Source organism: Trachinotus anak, unplaced genomic scaffold (genome assembly GCF_046630095.1).
Source record: "Trachinotus anak isolate AG129_WGS33_773 ecotype Australia unplaced genomic scaffold, CSIRO_AGI_Tana_v1 ptg000004l, whole genome shotgun sequence".
NCBI classification, from domain to species: domain Eukaryota; kingdom Metazoa; phylum Chordata; class Actinopteri; order Carangiformes; family Carangidae; genus Trachinotus; species Trachinotus anak.
In genome coordinates, this window is record NW_027273855.1 from 12,306,930 (window position 1) to 12,324,620 (window position 17,691).

A 17,691-nucleotide genomic window follows, 5' to 3' on the forward strand; every position below is an offset into this window, starting at 1 on the left:
CTCGCTCACAAATACAAAGTCAAGCACACATCTACTGAATGCTGAAACAGGCCAGAAGAGGCTGAGGCAGCGTATTGATATTCATTCACACCATAACGTAGTTTGGTGTCACTAAAATAACAAAACGTGGGGGTGGTGACATCATAACCAGAGTTACACTGATAATAAGTGACATTTCCAAATAAATGTCTGTTTTGATGCAATCACATATTTATATAACAAAAGAGATTGATACTCAATTCATGAAACCTATTACAATTTCTATAGCCACCATTTCCATGCAGAAATGCTCTAGCAAAGAGGAAGTAATGACTTCAGCTGTTTCATCAGGTTTTGTTAGCAAGTGAAGGAAGAGCTGGAAGATAAGAAGCTGCAGTGACTGAACATACCAAGGAAATCCCTGTACCAGTGGACTAATCAACAGAAAATCCAAGGAGAAACAGACTGATCATTTACAGGAAGGCAAGTGTACAAGGAAAGTGAAAACCAAACACAGATTTAACAGAAATAGATAAACATCATTCAAAGATGAGACATGACTGAGAAGTGATTGGTAGATTTATCAGTTATTACACAGACCATTTTCACAGTTTGACGTAGCTGGAAAAGCACAGGTGTTACTAACGACATTAATAATGGCTCTGGTCCATTAAGTGAACCAGAAATCCATGACAGTGAGCCAGCATGCGCAACAGCAGGACCCTGAAACTGCGTCAGCCAAATGGAATGCAGTTGTTATCAATGTTATTAATTACACCTGTGCTTTTCATGCTATGACATGTCAAAATGTGGGCTATGAAAAATCTTTTGAATATTCTATCTCTGTAGGCACTCTTGTGTCTCCAGCACTGTTTTAAATTCTAAATTCTGCCATAAACTTAAAGTATTCTGCTTGTTTGTTTGTGGGTTGTTGGAGGATGCTGTCAGGCCAAAACAAACATTTGAAAAGACAGAAATTAAAGAAAAGCTGAATCTGTCAAGTTATCATTTAAAGACGGCAGATCTCTTGTCTGATATTCAGATTCTGACCTTAAATGCCACAGCATTTTGGCAGCATCTTTATGGTTTCCAGTCCATTTTGTGATAAAATACTCTACTCTTATCTTTATCCACTTTTATTACTCCTACAGTGTATGTTTATAATGGATTAAGTCTTGTATTTTTACTACACTGGAAAGCACTCTGTTTTTGGAGAGTGCTTAATAAACAAAGTTTATTTATAGATGGAAATGATGCCTTGCCTGTGGAGATCAGACGAACAGACTCAAGAGTCTTTTTTGAAATGACTGATGAAAACACACGCAAGAGTTTATTTTTTTATTAATTAAAAAAAATCATAGTTTCTTGTTAAGTAATAGAGTAAGTAGTTAAGTTCATACATACACTGTATGGAAATTTGTGGTCTGCATGGACTCAACCAGGCATTTTTAACCATCAAAACTAAGATGAAAGAGTTTCCAAGAATTGCCCCAAACTTTTGCCTAAATACTGTCACTTAACATTAAGCAAAAAAACAAAAAAATTGTTAGATTTTGTATTTTTTTGCCAAAAAGCGTCATAGTAGTGCACCAAAAATTGCTGCTTTGTGTAGGATACAAAATGTGTGCTTATCATAAGACAGTATACAATCCACTATGAGAATCTGTTGAATTATGACAATAGCTGTGTATGGCACTGTACAGCAAATCTCTGCTGCTGTTTACATTTCGTACCTGATCTGCATGGATGCAAATTCATGTTAATATGACAATGAAGTGCTGAAGCTCAAGTCTCAAACACAGTAATAAGGATGCTCTGAGGCATACACTGTATTTTGACCTGTCAGTTTTAGGAACTAACAGCACTGCATGTCATGTCACTCACACTGTGGAAGACTAACGTTTAAGGGCAAACACCCACTCAATCAACCACAACGCCTTTAAGTGAGGTGATTCCCTGTGTGGGGGAGTGGAAAAGGGTGACCCCAGAATGGAGACATAAATATGAGAGGTACCCAAGAAAAAAAAAAAAAAACATGAGCCCACACAGCCCTGCTGTTCTGCAGAAGAAGACAAAAACCTCGTAGGCCACACCGGGGATTACGGGTAGTGAAAGTGAGAATGAGGGGGTGAGAGGAGAGAAAGAAACAAAAGTGCAATGAAGAGGAGGTGAAGAGACAGGAAGGAGCTTCTCAAAGGCTTTCCTGCGTTGGAGGGACTCCCTACACCACGCAGATTCTCTATAAACACAGTACAAAGACTATTCTCTGAAATCATATGTGACTGGAAATTTACCAACCTTGCATTCACCTACTTCAATACAAAAGCCATACACATCTGAATTTATCTGCTGTAGACCTGACATATTGACACACACTAATCTATATGATTCAATCATTTTTTCTCTTCGAGTTTTATAACAAACGTGTATAAAACAATATATACCCATAATGTAATAATGCATTTATTTTAAAGTAATAAAGAACAATAATCCCCATCTCTATCCAAAATCAATTTAGGCTAAAAACATTTTTCAACAAGCCCCACTTTAATTGCTCCCAAACGGGGGTGAGCGCGAGCAAACGAGGACAAATGAAAGTTTAAGGAGGAAGTATTGATTTGTGTGGAGGTCAGGGGTAGGTCACCCCTATCAGAGCATCAACAAACAGCCGCCAGCACCCTCCTCAGCTAAGCCAATCACCTTCTGACCTCGTCCACCGTTACCATGGCAAATGACCCTGAACCACACAGACCATGTACTCTGGTTCTTACTCAGTAAAAGCAGCAAAGTGGCGCTCCACAAAGATGGTGGAACTACAACAAACTTAACTTAAAGCTTTTAATTATGCTGTTATGCTTGGCATATTTGATTTAAACTTAACTTTAATTAAAAGTGAGGGTTTTGTTCTAAACTTTCATTAACATATTAGATACAATTTTGCACTTACACTCACCAAGCATTTTCTCAAGAACACCATACTAATACTGGGAAGGGCCTCCTTTTGCTCTCAAAACAGCTTCAGTTCTTCGTGGCATGGATCCCACGTGATATTGGAAACATTCCTTAGATTCTGCTCCATGTTAAAATTACTGCGTCACAAAGTTTCTGCAGATTTGTCAGCGGCACATTCATGTTGCCAATCTCTCGTTCTACCACATCATAAAAGATAAAAGATGGTTAAACTGTGGCCATAAAGGGATGCAGATGGTCAGCAGCAATACTCAGGCTGTGGCATTTAAACCATGATTGTTTGGTATTAAGGAGCTGAAAGTAAGCCAAGAAAACATTCCCTACACCATTACTCTGCCACGACCAGCCTGAACTGTTGACACAAGGCAGGTTAAGTCCATGGATTCATGCTATTAATGCCAAATTCTGACCCTACCATCTGCGTGGCTCAGAAAAAAATCAAGATATTCAGATCAGGCTATATTTTTCCAGTCTTCAACTGTCCAGTGTTGGTGAGCTTGTGCCCACCCAGGATCATATTTCTGTTGTTGGCTGAGGAATAGAGCCCGACATGGTCCTTTGCTGTTGTATCCTCTCTGCCTCAAGATTCAACATGTTGTGCATTCTGAGATGCTTTTCTGCTCACCACAGTTGTACTAGAAACTATTGTGAATCAAAATTCCAGGAGATCCGCAGTTTCAGAAATACTTAAACCAGCCTGTCCGGTATCAACAATAATGCCATGGTCAAGGTCACTGACATCATGTTTTTTTTCCTCATTCTGATGCTTGACGTGAGCAATTAACTGCAGCTCCTGAGCTGCAACTGCATCATTTTAAGCATTTCACTGCTGCTACGCGATTGGCTGATTAGATAGTTGCATGGATAAGCAGGTGCATAGGTGTTCCTAATCAAGACCCCAGGGAAAGTATATAGCTATTGGAAAAATAGTATTAATATTGTGATAATAAATGTAACCATATCGTCCACGCCAATCACCCTCATGTCATGCCCTTCCCATGAACCTCTTCTTTTAGCTATTTTGATGGAATGAATCTCAGACTCTTGCCTTCATCCACTCCTATCTTTCCCTCCTACTCCTCCCTTCATCTCTCACTCCTCCCTACCCCTCCCTCCCTCCGAGGCAGGCAGGCGGTGGTGGTAACCAACCCTCTGGCAGTGTGTTCCTATCCTGCAGGAGCCCTCAGGTTCCAACCTGTCAATATCCCAGGCAGCATCTTGGCTCTGCTGTGACTCTGTTAACCTCCTTACCCACTGCAACCACACAAGGGGCTCCTGTCCCTCTGCCAGCCCAGAGACAAGCATGATCACCCCCCCACCCCACTCGTTCTCCTCCTCCAATCCGGCTCCCCAACCACACACACTTTGCTCACATCCATAAAGGGCAGCACCCTGGCAGCAACAGCAAGCAATATGGCAGCTGACGGCAGTTTTCTGCTTGCTGACGTCTTCGATGTTTTGGATGATGGTCACGTTGGAAGCTCAAAGATGTAAAGAGGAAGGAGCTATTGGAAGGAAGTCTAAGGCCTGAAGGAGAGAAAAGCTTAGTGACTGAGTGACAAAGTTCCCCTCATTTCATCATCTGTATCAATTCCAGTGAGAGGAAGGGTCACAGTAAAACTGAATCAATGTATCAACACATTGTAGAAAGGATTTCAGAGTGGTTTAGGGGATATATGTGTAAAGTTGTGAGAAAGACACAAAATCAAGGGGAGGTCTTAGTGTTGGTGTGTGTGTATACGTAATCTAAACAATCACACAGGCCTGAAAGCGTGGTAACAAGCGTGTGGCAGCATGTCACCCATCCCATCTCTAAACACATGCACATACCCACGCACACACGCACACTCCTCTGTGCCTGACTGCAAGGCACCGCGGCTGTCTGCTGGGAGCTCAGGTTACGGCCGACCGGCGGGACAGACTTTATAGAAGCTTCTCTCCCACACCCACTCTCCCCCTCCGCAGGGCTCCGGAGGAGGTATCGGGTTGCCGGTTCAGCGCCGGCCAGGCTTGGCGCTGGCGGCGGCTTGTGATCTTGGATGCCTGTGTGTGTGTGTGTGTGTGTGTGTGTTTTATCTCCCACTCTTTGAGGGTATCGGCACACAATGCTGCTGTCCCCTCCAGGTATGTAGGTGTGATTTACAGTGTAGACACTTCACACTCATGCGTGCACACGTGCAAAATCTGACCTCTTCTTCAGTTCCAAAGTACCAATAATATTCTGCACTGCATTACACAGTCTCAAGTGCGATAAGATGGGAGCAGTGAGCAGTTTTAAAACCAAATTACAAAGAAATGTGTTCTCACTTACATCTAGGTGTGTTAAGCCATGTTAATAGTTTATGTTTTATTCTTATTTTGATATCAATCTCTGATGTTTTTGCTGCCACCTGAGCACAACTGAGCTGAATAAAATTTCACTGCATTCCCAGAGACAATGGGCCTCATGCAAGAAAAAGTAATAGAGATTCAGAAAACAGACTCTTTCTTACGTAGGAGTAGGAGGTACAAGCATTTTAAGAGAATCTGTGGTATTTACCAATTTTCTCGTACCTAGAAGTTTTAGACTTTTTCTCTTAGATAAAAACAAAATTCACCAGTGGTCCCAACCTGCCGTATGAGTCATGGCCAGTCTACTACAACAGTCCTGCAATAAATCCTCCCTTCATGACAGTTATAATGCAGTCAGTTTTTGTTGAAAACTGTATGATCATTGTGGAGAATGAAGTTTGTTGTACTGTTGAGCTGCACTGCGATGTCAACAGGTGTTCCTGTAATTTTGTCCACCCGATTCAAATTAATGAGAGAGGGCTTAACAACAGATAACAACTCCTTACATCATGTAATATAGTTCAACCACAAATTACAGCTTCTATAGTGATCATACAGTTGAATCAACACCTCTATAAAACAGTGTCAACAAAAACTGAACTTTACAACCTTCATGAAGGAGGAGTTAATAAAGTGTGTCAGATTGCATTAGTTTTAGGTGGGCGTTCCTAATAAACTTGACTGTACAGTGGGTTAATCTGAATTAATTTGCTTAAATATGATAGATAAATTGATTTATTATTAATAAAAACCCAAATATATCACAAACTTAAAGCAAAATTAATATTCACCATATCATCATCATGGCTTACCAATTTGCTGTGAGATTCTTTTCAGATTTTAGTGTTTTATTGACATATTTCATCACAGCAGCTTGAAAATTCTCCCACTCCAACAGATGTCTCAGAGCCTTTAAGCTGTCCATTCTCTGTTATAATATGCAACAGTGTACCATCACCTTCTGTAGGCTGTAATATTTTCTCATCTAATGCCTCAGTGATTGTTGTTTGATGCCTCGCATATTAATCATGGACCACTTTGCTTTAGAAAGACATTTCTGCAGCATCTAACTTCAAGTAACCCAAACCACTCCGTCTTCATTTCTGTCACACTACAGTGCCACTCCAATGATAACGTCACTGACAGATGTATCAGTAACATTTTCTACTTGTTCTGAGTCCCTTTTTACAACGGGTTTGGCTAAATTTGTTATGCATTTATTTGATTGCTGACAGTGGACTTGAAGCTCCGCAGTGTGAAATTCATTTTAATCTTAAATGACATTTTTGTGACTGAAACTTTCCCACAAACAAAGCCAAACAGGTATCTTCATATGCCAATTTTAGGGGTGTTGATAATGGTAATGATCAAATGTCATAAATGTGCACCTCCTCATGAACATGAAGTTGGAAGTCTGGGCAGTGAAGTCTGTGCAATGAGGAGAGACAGGGGGAATTTAACTTGGAACGCTTGTACAAACAAGCATAAAAAATTAAGAGAATTTTAGGACAAGAAAGAAAGAAAATGTTCTTGTAAACCAGTCACTCTTGATAATTTACAGTCCCTACTGTCAACTGTTGTCACTGGAACTATGTTCTACTGAAAAAAAATCTCTATGAAAATTGCTGATTTGTGTTAATTGTGTACATTATTACATGGAAACATTGCCACAGAATTTTGTTATTGCGGTTTTTCAGTGTTTTGAGCACCACAAACAAAATTCCATTCATCTCCAATCTATTAAATGGCAGCAGAAAGTGAAAAATACCTAAAAACTGGGACAAACAAAACCCAAACTATCTGTATGGCTCAATATCACAAGAGGTATGAGGTAATATGATTTGTTTTATGTGAATTTGGTGACCTGACCCTTTGAAAGGGACACTCCTGTATTATAGTTCTATTATATTGGGAGGTGTGCAAGGGACAAAAAAAAAGCACTGATGCAAAGGCAGAGATGTCCTGTAACAAGTAAAATGACATGTAAAATTGATGAGTGTCTCTTAAGAAATAATTTTTATTTATTATGACTATTACAATTATATCTACTAAACAGAAGAGCATCACCACTGCATATATGTGGCTTCCAAACCCCATGATTCTGTCTATCCTCTGAGACAATTCTCCATCTCCAGCTTGCTATGGCTCATTTTCAGGAAGAAGTAGCAGGTAAGGTGGACTTGCAGGTCAACATGGAAGAGACCCTCTATATGCAAGGACTTTCTGACAGTTCTGCCGCTGGCTCGCTTGCTAGCCCGGCATGGAACGACACTCATGAATAATGCGTGGGGACATCTGCCACCCTTGAATTATAGATCTGTGGAGGCCCAGCATATGGGAACAGCTCAGCAAGTGCTAATGGCTAAGTCCCCTTAACAAAATGTGGGTTGGAGACACATGAACGATAGTTAGGTCATGCAACCTTACAGTGGTGAGTGCGAGATGGATTGTAAATCTGATTATTTACATATCTGCGTGTGTCCATGTGTGTTTGTGTATCTGGATTGAGGGAAGGCTCCAACAAATACACAAGTAGGATTCTGATGTTATGCCCATAAACAAATATCCAAAGTGGCAGACATCCACCCTGCTGACGTGCATTTAAGCAAGGCACTAAAACACATTCAGGAGTGTAGTTCTGTATCTATCTATGTTGTACTCAATGCTGTCCCCACAGACAGCATAAACATAAAAAGAAAATTTCTATACAAGGATCAAAAAAGTCACTGCTACGTTAAAACACAGCATTATGCTTTTTCTTAGCCAAATTCAGTTAAACCAGTGAATGTAGCTTTTAAAATAAGCTTCAGAAAGCCTCAGCCTAACAAGCGATGGCTAATGTCTTTTGAGTCTTTTATGTAGGCTTCTTCCTGCTGAAGTGCAGCCTTCTTGAATATTCTATACTCTCTGGTTGTGAGTCCTGCTCTTTAAAGAAGCAGAGACAGGACGGGGGGGTTGGAGAGTTGGGGATGCATTTTCTTCCGGCCCAGTCAAGCAGGAGGCCTGGTCTACCGGGGACTACTTCGATCTCCGCTTTTCTCTCCAGGATTATCCTCTTATCAGCGCCGCAAAAGCCATGCTAAGAAGCAACAGTAATTATCCTATCTTTAATTAACGAGCACCTCGCTCCAAAACCACCCACAGTCCACGTAGGCCTCAACTTGGAAGGCAGTAAAGCGCGGCGTAAAGATGAGCAGACTTAATCTTGTTTTTGTCTGAGTAAGAGGGAGTGAACGTGTAGAAAAGGGCAAAGTTCATCTTCAAGTAGCTGGGGAGTCGCACCATGCAGAACGTCCCTCATGCATGCACGCCTGCAAACAAGCCTTTCTACACCGCAGGTTTCAAAGGGAATCCTGCCACCCACCACTGTTCCACTTTGTTGTGCATGTGTGTTTGTGATGTGTGTTCATTTGAGTGTATACTCTAGTGTGTGGATGGATTACTGCACTCAAATTATGCTACCACTCACCATCACTCACAGACTTAAATTTCCAGGCTTACTGAAGCCTCCTTCGACTACAATGGAAACTTAAGTGGGAGAAGATGAGGGACAGACGTCACCTCCATGAGCCCTAATTAAATTTAGAAGGTTTACAGCCCCACTCTAACCTGGCACCTTTTGGAGAAGCTTTCGGACTGGAGACAGTAATATATACAACTGCATACATTACAATACTTGGAATAAAGTGATGTGGTAAATATAAATTACAAACTTCTGCACCAATGGTCAACTAATTGTTGTGCTAATAGAGTCAGAGAGGACTGGGTCATCTGAAGGCAAGTGAGAACAAGATGACACCTCCACATGAAAAAAAAAAGGGAGACAGGGAGAGCGAACACCAGTGGTGCTCTGGCCTGGCCTGGCCCTGGCACCACCAAGCAGGAGGGCGGCAGCGGCAGCCTCAGCATGCATACATTAGCAGTGCTTAGGCGCACTAATTGCTTCTCACTTAGACAAATCTCCTGCAAATCACGGCTGCGCCGCCAGCACTGCCCAAGCCCCCCGGGAAGGAGAGACGGCAGGCAGGCGGACGGAGCGAGAGGCAGAGGAGGAAAAGGAGGGGGAGGAGGGGGTGGCGAGTGGAGCGTGTGTACCAGAGGCGCCTCGGAGCAGGATGGAGGAGGAAGGAGAGAAGGAGGAGGGGGAGGAGAGGGGAAGGGTGATCCCATGAGAATGGAGAGAAACGAAAAGAGAGAGAGGGAAAAAAAAGCTCCAGCACTTCAAGAGAGCCTCTCTCTCTCTTTCCCTCTGCTCATCCATAGTCCAGGCCGAGAGCCCCCCAACCTCTTACACCCCTACCCTCAGAAGCCCCACTGCTGCTCCGCTCCTCCAATGCTCCATCCCTCCATCCCCCCTCTTCTACCAGCTCTCAGATCTCTGCTCTGCCCCCTTGCTCGCCCCCCCTTTCTCTCTTGCACTCCCTCCCTCTCCATCGCTCTACAGAAAAGTGGAGGAAAGATGAAACTCTACAAAGAGGGAAAAAAAATCAATAACACAGATGGATAGCTGGATAACAGGGTCCGGCATGCTTCGGCAGTGAGGCAATCCAGAGGGTGCCCACACAACTTCCACACAGGCAGAGAGATGGGCAAAAACAAGACGCTGGGAAGAGGGTGGTGATCAGCCTCAGGAGGCCAACATCACCCGCAACACACAAGTACACACTTGTTAACACACAAGCTCATACTACAATGTATGGCTGCATGCATACACTGACATAAAAACAGCCAAAATTACACACACACAAAAGTATACACAAAAACAAATACAAAAAAACCATCCACAAAGGCATACATCCACATCCTATCCCCAACCCCACGCAGTTAATTGGGGAAATACTACAAAACAATAATAGTATCAATACAATAATATCAGGTAAACTGTGGTGAAAGAAAAATCCTACAAAAGATCAATATTATTGCCAGGTCTGCATTATTCTACTGGGGTTATTTCACATATTGGGTGGCCAAAGGCCTCTTGTTCGCTGTTATTTAAGGTACCACAGGGCTCCATCAATAGCAATAGCAATATATACAATAAGTTGCAAAAACACTGCATTTCATGATCAAGATAGGATAGCAAGCACCTGGAGCTAAATCACTTGAGTATACTGCTGTATTTTTTTTATTTTTTGTAGTTACTACTATTTCTTAAACTTTTTAGCTGATAGTGAGACCGTGGGGCTCTGCAGACACTGATGGTTGTTCAGTCATTTGGTTCTTGGATACTGAGACACAGAGCTCGTGTAAGTCTAAAGGTATTCATGCAGTAGGTCATTTTGGAAAGGGCAGAAATGCAGTGGGCTGGTGTCATACCATAATCCAATAAAATTACACTCAGGCTAGGTGAGGGTAGGTCCTGGCGCTTATCGTCACCAAAGACGGAAACTTGCCTCTATACAAACAGAAAAGTAAAGCAGCAGCCACACTTTCTAGGAATTTTCAGATTCAAAGACAACCAAGTGACCACCTCAAGCTGTCTGAAGGGTTAGCTAGACAGATCTAGCCGCGTGGGATTTTCTTAATTCAAACCCTTCTGGTCACGTGGCATGTGATTATCCTCAGTGCCTATAGGGGCGCCAGCATTGCTTTTGGATCAACAGTGTTTTCCACTGCTGGACTAATATAATTGGAAAAATGAAACCTTTAAATTCACATTCAGCATTTACAGTCAAACAATGTGTAGAATTTACCTTTACAAAACGGTGGATTGTAAAGATAAAATAGAAAAAGAGAATATATATATATATATATATATATATACACACACACACATACACACTCACACTCACACATATATGTGCAGAAAAAGAAGGAAGCAATTGCCTTGGAAAAAAAAAAATCTATATGGCTGATTAAAATTGAGCGTTTAAGTTTGGAAAGCAAAATGTTTAAATGTAAGTTAGCCTGAATTATGCAGTTGGCTAACTAGTTAGCTTTCTTGTAAAGCCCTCAGTGACACACACTGTAAAATGTCATATGGAGGCCACACATCCCATGGCAAAGGTCTTGTGTGTTTGGATAGTCTGACTGATGTCTTGTATTCCATGACCTAAAAATTTTTAGTGGCAATAGGTATATATATATATATATATATATATAATATAATAAATAATAATAATATAATAATAATAATAATAATAAATAGCATACTGTACCTCATGAAAGCCATCTAGATTAGCGTATTTTGGTCACATGTGATGTAGATCTGCTTGGTGTTTCCTCCCACTGGAACCAGCGCAGATTGGGTAATGGTAACTGTACAAGAGGCAAAGAGCAACAGATTGCAATATAACAAATCTCAATGATGAACCAAACACACATCACACAAACACATGCAAACACACACGCTCATACACACACTAAACTCCACTCTCCTCCTACAGTGCAATCTTTGTGGAAATTACTATAATCCTATTTTGGGCGTAGTGGTGATATTTTCTGATTTGGTGAAGAGCCACATGACTGATGTGGCCTTACAGAAATTCACCTCTGAAAGCTGATGAAAGACTGGTACAATTTGGTTGAGGCACATGTATGAAATTTATTTGGTTATGAACACATTTTATTATGTGAATATAATTACTTCACTTTCATCATTGATCAAATTGAATTTCAAGACTCTTTTCATTTTGTTAAAAGGACCAGGATGGATTGGCTGAACTGAGCTGCTTTGAGTTTGAATTGAAACCCATCAGTTCAAATGATGTTTAAGCTACATCACGTAGGTGGAAGAACTGAAACTAACTGCCAGTCAGAGTTCAGCACAGTTACAACATTCTCCGTACAAGCTTGAAATTTATCTAACTTATAATTGTGCTACTTCAATAAATTATGAAGCTCTCTGATCATGGAGGTAAGGTAAAAGGTAAAAAAAACCCATTCCAAAAAATTAACAGGAACATTTGAAGTATTTAAGATTTTTGCTTATTCATAACTGAAACCTCCAATTATTAAGTTCTTTTTCAAGGTTGATAAATCACTAGCACCACCTACTGTCTACTATAGTCCTGGCTTGAGTGTTTCCTGGTTCCTATATACACTGATGTGTACTAAACAAAACTATTTGCTTACAGCTCCATCTTGTGGAGTGAGACAGATGTCTCATCTCCCAGCTGTCATTTGTGCAACAGTTTTTTCATAATCTACATGGGGGAGTTTTTAATTCCAAAACGATTTTTAATTGTCTATTATATATGCTCATTACTATGGAGAAAAGCGCAAACATTTACAGCTAATTGTAATGTGGAAACATATACAGAGATAGATTAACAGACTATGCTATAAATCATATAACTGTTGAAGTCCTTGAGGAAGATATTATTTGGGTGACCAACTTGGGAAACTGAATTGACACAAAGTTAAATGGTGATTACAATTGTGTAAATCTTTTAGTTTTAAAAGTTTTAAAAGTTTCATTTAGGATTCTGTAGTGAACATATCCAGTAGGATATTTTATGAGGAAGAGGACAGACTGAACAACACACACCAGACATTTTCTTCTGAGATGGACAAAGATTTTTGTTTTTTAATTTATAGTTAATTGTAAAGATGCTGGGACAACAAGATATTTTTAACAAAACTGATGTGTCACCAAAGTAATAAGTAAGTGGTGACTAAAAAATATTTAAGGATTTGCTTCATGATAATTTGGAAATGGTCTTGGATATGATGCCAAGCTAACCACAGTGCACAAGTCAATTTTATTTTTATTTTGAATTATACTTATAACAAGCTCATTTCTTGAGGGATAAGACAGATAATTCATTCACCTGCAATAAAAGTTTGCTCCACATTCGAAGAATTTTTAAATAGGCAGGAGGAGGATGGAGAATTGGCTCTACCAAATCATATGTTTTATTATTGGGCAGCCAACATCCCTAAGCTGGGTCCAGAAGGAGGTGGATGAAAAACCACCTTCATGGGCACAAAAGACTCTTCCCACCTGGTAAAACTGAGCTCCCTGATTCGTTCCCAGCTGCCACTGAGCAAGCACCCTCTTATGAACAGTCCAGATATCTGGCTGGCTGTTAACATTTAAAGCAGGTTATGATTCTTGTCCATTGTAAACTGCCCTTTCTTTCTCAGACCGCCTGTTTTTGCCTCCCACATTGGCTTGGTGTTCCATCTATGAATCAGAAAATGTGTGACCTGGTTCTTCTGAGACCTACAGGTTATGAGTTTGTAAAATATACATATATTTCTGTCCATCCAGCTGCTGTATTGAAGAATTCTTGGAAATTGAACCAGTGCAAAAGAGTTTCAAATCTATTATATATAGGGCTGTCCACACAGCTGCATCCTCTTCCCAGGAAATGGACTCATAAATACACTATCAGTAGTGTCTTGGCAATTAGAATTTGGTCTGGTCCATCCTTATTAATATGCGTCAGGCTTGGACAACTACAGTACTTTACAGGCTCCATCTGAGCAGCAGCAAATTGGCAAATGTTTTTCAGGGGTGGATGTGAGTGTGATCTCAGCCTCCACAGCGATGTGTTTTGATCCTGTCCGCCACTGACGGATGTTTGGACCCATGTTTTTGATACCCTTTTATATGTACATCCATCCCAACTCTCTAATGGCCTTCTTCCGCTCGAATTTAGTTGCAGCATTCTTTACACTGCTTACTCAACAATTGATTATCCTCAAACAGAATAAGATGCCATCTCATAAGCAGCTATTGGAGGATATATTGGCACATCCACCTCAATGTTAAACAGCTAAAGTGTACAACTCAAGGCTCAACCAGATAGTTACATAATTGGCAAGCTGTTTTTTCTCTCTCCTTCCTTTGATGTTGTGCATGTTTAAATGAGATTGCTATCAGCTGAGGAAATGTTGGTTAGACAGTTGCTGCATGTTTGCTGATACACAGTACCATGTAAAAGTTTTGGCCAATAAAGTAAAATGGGGGTGTTTGCAAAAATGCCATGAATAGTTTTATTCATCAATTAATGTCACACATAGAAAAAACCTCAATGAAGTCAATACCTGTGACCACTATTTGCCTTTAAAACCATGTCTTGTCCCATCACCCTGGTGGTATTGATGATGATAAGAATGTAAAAATCCCAAAGCTAGTACTGTATATTGTGAAAATTCAACCAAAACATTTGAATAAGTAAGATGTGTATATAAATAGTAATGTTATTAAATTTGTGTAGTCTACACGGACACTTATTACCTTAAAAGAAAAAAAAAACCGGCAGCCCACTTTATACTGCCATTTAGCTTGAATATCAGTCTTTAGTTCAAGTTAATTAAACGCATTTCTCGGCTACTGTATTTGTTAGTGCAGCTAGCTAACAGCGGTGGAGGTCGCTATGTTGTTTATACTGTTTGTTTTGTTTTTAATGTTGTAGACTTGTGTTTGTTTTGTTATTTACGCGTCATAAAAGACCATACAGATACAGAAAAGTTAAGTTGTCTTGTAATGATGATGTTTGATCGGTGACTTTAACGCCCAACGACAGGACCTAACTGACATTAGTTTAAGGCCCGGGGCGGGTTTGGGTGACTTCTCTCCCTCATGTTGGACAGCTGTGTGAATATATTAACTTTACAGTAAAAGGTCTCGTTTAGGATCGTTACTTACCGACTGTTGACAAACTACAATTTATTCTTTGTCTTCAACTGTCTTTTTGTTGTTGTTGTTGTTGTTGTTGTTATGGTTGGCACTGCAGCAGGTGATGGTGTACTTCTTGATTGCGTAAATCAAAAAAAAAGCAACATCCGGTTACCTTTCAGTGTAAAACATGTATTTGTTGTTTTTGTTTTGTTTTTGTTATTCTGTACAATTCAAGTCACTGTCAAACAAATCATAAAGACGGATGAGAATGTGTTACATTAGACTCAAAACTTCATAAAATAGAAATAATAAAGTGACTGAAAGACTTACAGCCTTCCCAGCTGAATGTTCAACGTTATTCCTCCTAGTTGGTTATGCCGGAAGTGCTGCCCAGTGCTTCCAACAAAAGCAGGAGTTTGTTTAGAGATGCTCCACTAAAATCCTCTCTATAGTCTACTAATGAGAATGGAGTGGAGTAACAGGAGTCAGCAGAAGAGCTTGTGAAAAATAACCACAACTTTATTTAATCTTGTGTAGGGAAGTCTCTCTGTGTCGCTGGATTACTGAATCAATTTTAAACATACTTTACCTAGTTAGATGGGATGGGCATCCTCTGCTTGCCCATCGCCACTGACAACAGGCAAAATCATGAGATCACAATTGGCTGCAAAAGGACAAGTGAGTTTGAGGAAGCCACAATGCGGAAAATATTGTTCTATCACAGATTTGTATGAATATGAATCATAAATAATAAAACTTTAATAAAATTTTGAGTGTGCAGATGAGACATATGTGCAGATTTCTTACCTAAATTTTATTGAGTCCTCAAAGGAGCGTGGTCATGAGTCTTGTTAGAGGGCAACTATATAGACTGACAAACACATGTAATGTACAATTTGGCTCCTGATAATACACACTAACTGATGGTACAGATAGTTTGATGATTTTTCATAATTACATTCTCACAATTAAATGAAGTTTTTATCTCATTTTGTCCAAGTGGACCTGACCTATACTTTCCTTATCATTTGTAAAATTAGATTATGAAATTAGATTATTATTATTAGATTATTATTCTGTCTGATGTTGTATGAGTAATGTACTGATCTTCCAAAATCTCCTCTCTTTTCACGAGTGCAGTACACGCTAAGGATGTGTCTCGCAATACTATATGATTCTTACTGTCAGCAAATACCATGAAAAGACCAACGGCATCAATGAATTAATCCTACTATGTATAGCTTGTTCCTCTTTGTCATAGCGCTCCAGAGTTGTCCAAAAACACATCAGTGAGCCACACTGCTGCACTTAGTGACATGTGCCATATGCACTACTTCCTTCTGTTTCAGTAATTTTTGCTAAAAACTGCAGTGTCCAGCAGTTTAATGAAATTATTTAGCCTTTTTTTTTGTGAAAGTTTACATGTGTGACACATTTTTTATATCTTCAGTAGGAGCCCATTGATTGTGGAAGCACTGTTAGTTTTGGTCTTTTCACTGGATTTGGTAAAAGTTGAAAAACTATAAGATATTGTCAACCTTATCCTTTAAGCTAGTTGCAAATTAATAATATTCATAAAATTTTGTTCATGCCTTTAATTGTTTATTACTTTTTTAGTCTGGGATGTAGATATACCAAAACAACTGCCTATTTTGGGTTATAAAATAATTTTTTGTTCCTGTTATTCAACCTTGTCATATTACCCACCCACCCACACATATACACACACAGACATACAGTTCAAAGTCCCATTCAACGCATTCATATTGACTATCCCTAAAACCATAAGTATGCCCTTCTGCATATCTGATTTTTGATTTTTTTTACACATTGCTTTAATACAATAAACAAATAAACAATGTACAGGACAATAAATGTGATCTTCTCTTGAGTCACTTTACTCCATGCAACCTATTCCTCCTCATGTTGCTACCATGTGAAATAAGTGAGGCACACACAGAGACAGTGTTGCTGGCTGGTTAGTGTGGGGGTGAGAGGCTCACAGACAAACAAAGCGTGACGGGTCCGCTCAGCCAAGTCAGGACAGAGGGTCACGCTTATAGCAGTGCTCGAGACAAGGTCAGCCATGATGAGACTGACAAGCAACACTGGTGGAGATTACGCTTGATAAGCCTTTGTTCACCCAGAGGCCTCTCGCTTGTTCTCATTTTCCCTTCCTTCCTCTCCACAGGCTGCCTTCTCATATCTCTCTTTCACAATGTCAAGTGTTTACCATTTCAGTCTGTTCTACTGAAAGCCATTTGGTTCATTTAAAAATTTCCACCTCTCTGCAGTGAAGCTAGTACAAGGACATTGAGGGCAAGCAGGCAATGCAGGAGACAGCTTTTACTATCTATTTTTATTCATACACACCTGCAGACACACACAAACATGCGAGGAGCAGCTTCTTGATTTAGAGAGCTTATACTGTAATGTTATGAGCAGAGACAGTTAGCAAACCCGCCACACTTCACTCCCACACAGACGCTGAGCTGTTTCTGTCAGCAGTGAGTGGGAGAACACGGCACCACAGCGTGTTTGCTAACAGTTAGGAAATCCAGCAAAACACACACACACACACACACACACACACACACACACACACACACACACACACACACACTGCACAAACACAACCTTATCACTGTTTACACATACTGCCTGTTGAAGCTCATATATGCACAGAGCAACTGTGCAAACTGCAATAAAACTTACATCAGCTTGTGTGTGTCCATAACAGCTGGTAATTGTACGAGTAACCAGACTGTGTGTGACAGATATATGTGTAGCATCGGTCAGATTGTTATATGTACAGGTATAGTGTATTTGAAGCAGAGTGA

The 17,691-nt window shown here is 40.2% G+C and overlaps 1 protein-coding gene across 2 annotated transcripts in view; it reads right to left on the reverse strand.

Moving 5' to 3' along the window:
* The window catches only part of samd11 (sterile alpha motif domain containing 11), an 83,777-nt gene extending 68,757 nt beyond the window's left edge, over positions 1-15,020 (reverse strand). The window contains exons 1-2 of one of the 2 annotated variants that reach the window (XM_071475946.1): positions 14,879-15,020; positions 11,439-11,538 (exon numbers count right to left, since the gene is read on the reverse strand). In XM_071475946.1, the coding sequence (XP_071332047.1) occupies positions 11,439-11,452 (14 nt within the window). In that variant the 5' untranslated portion in view covers positions 11,453-11,538; positions 14,879-15,020. The remainder of the gene's footprint in view (positions 1-11,438; positions 11,539-14,878) is intronic. The other variant, XM_071475947.1, reaches the window with a different exon arrangement.
* Between the last annotated feature and the right edge of the window lie 2,671 nt (positions 15,021-17,691).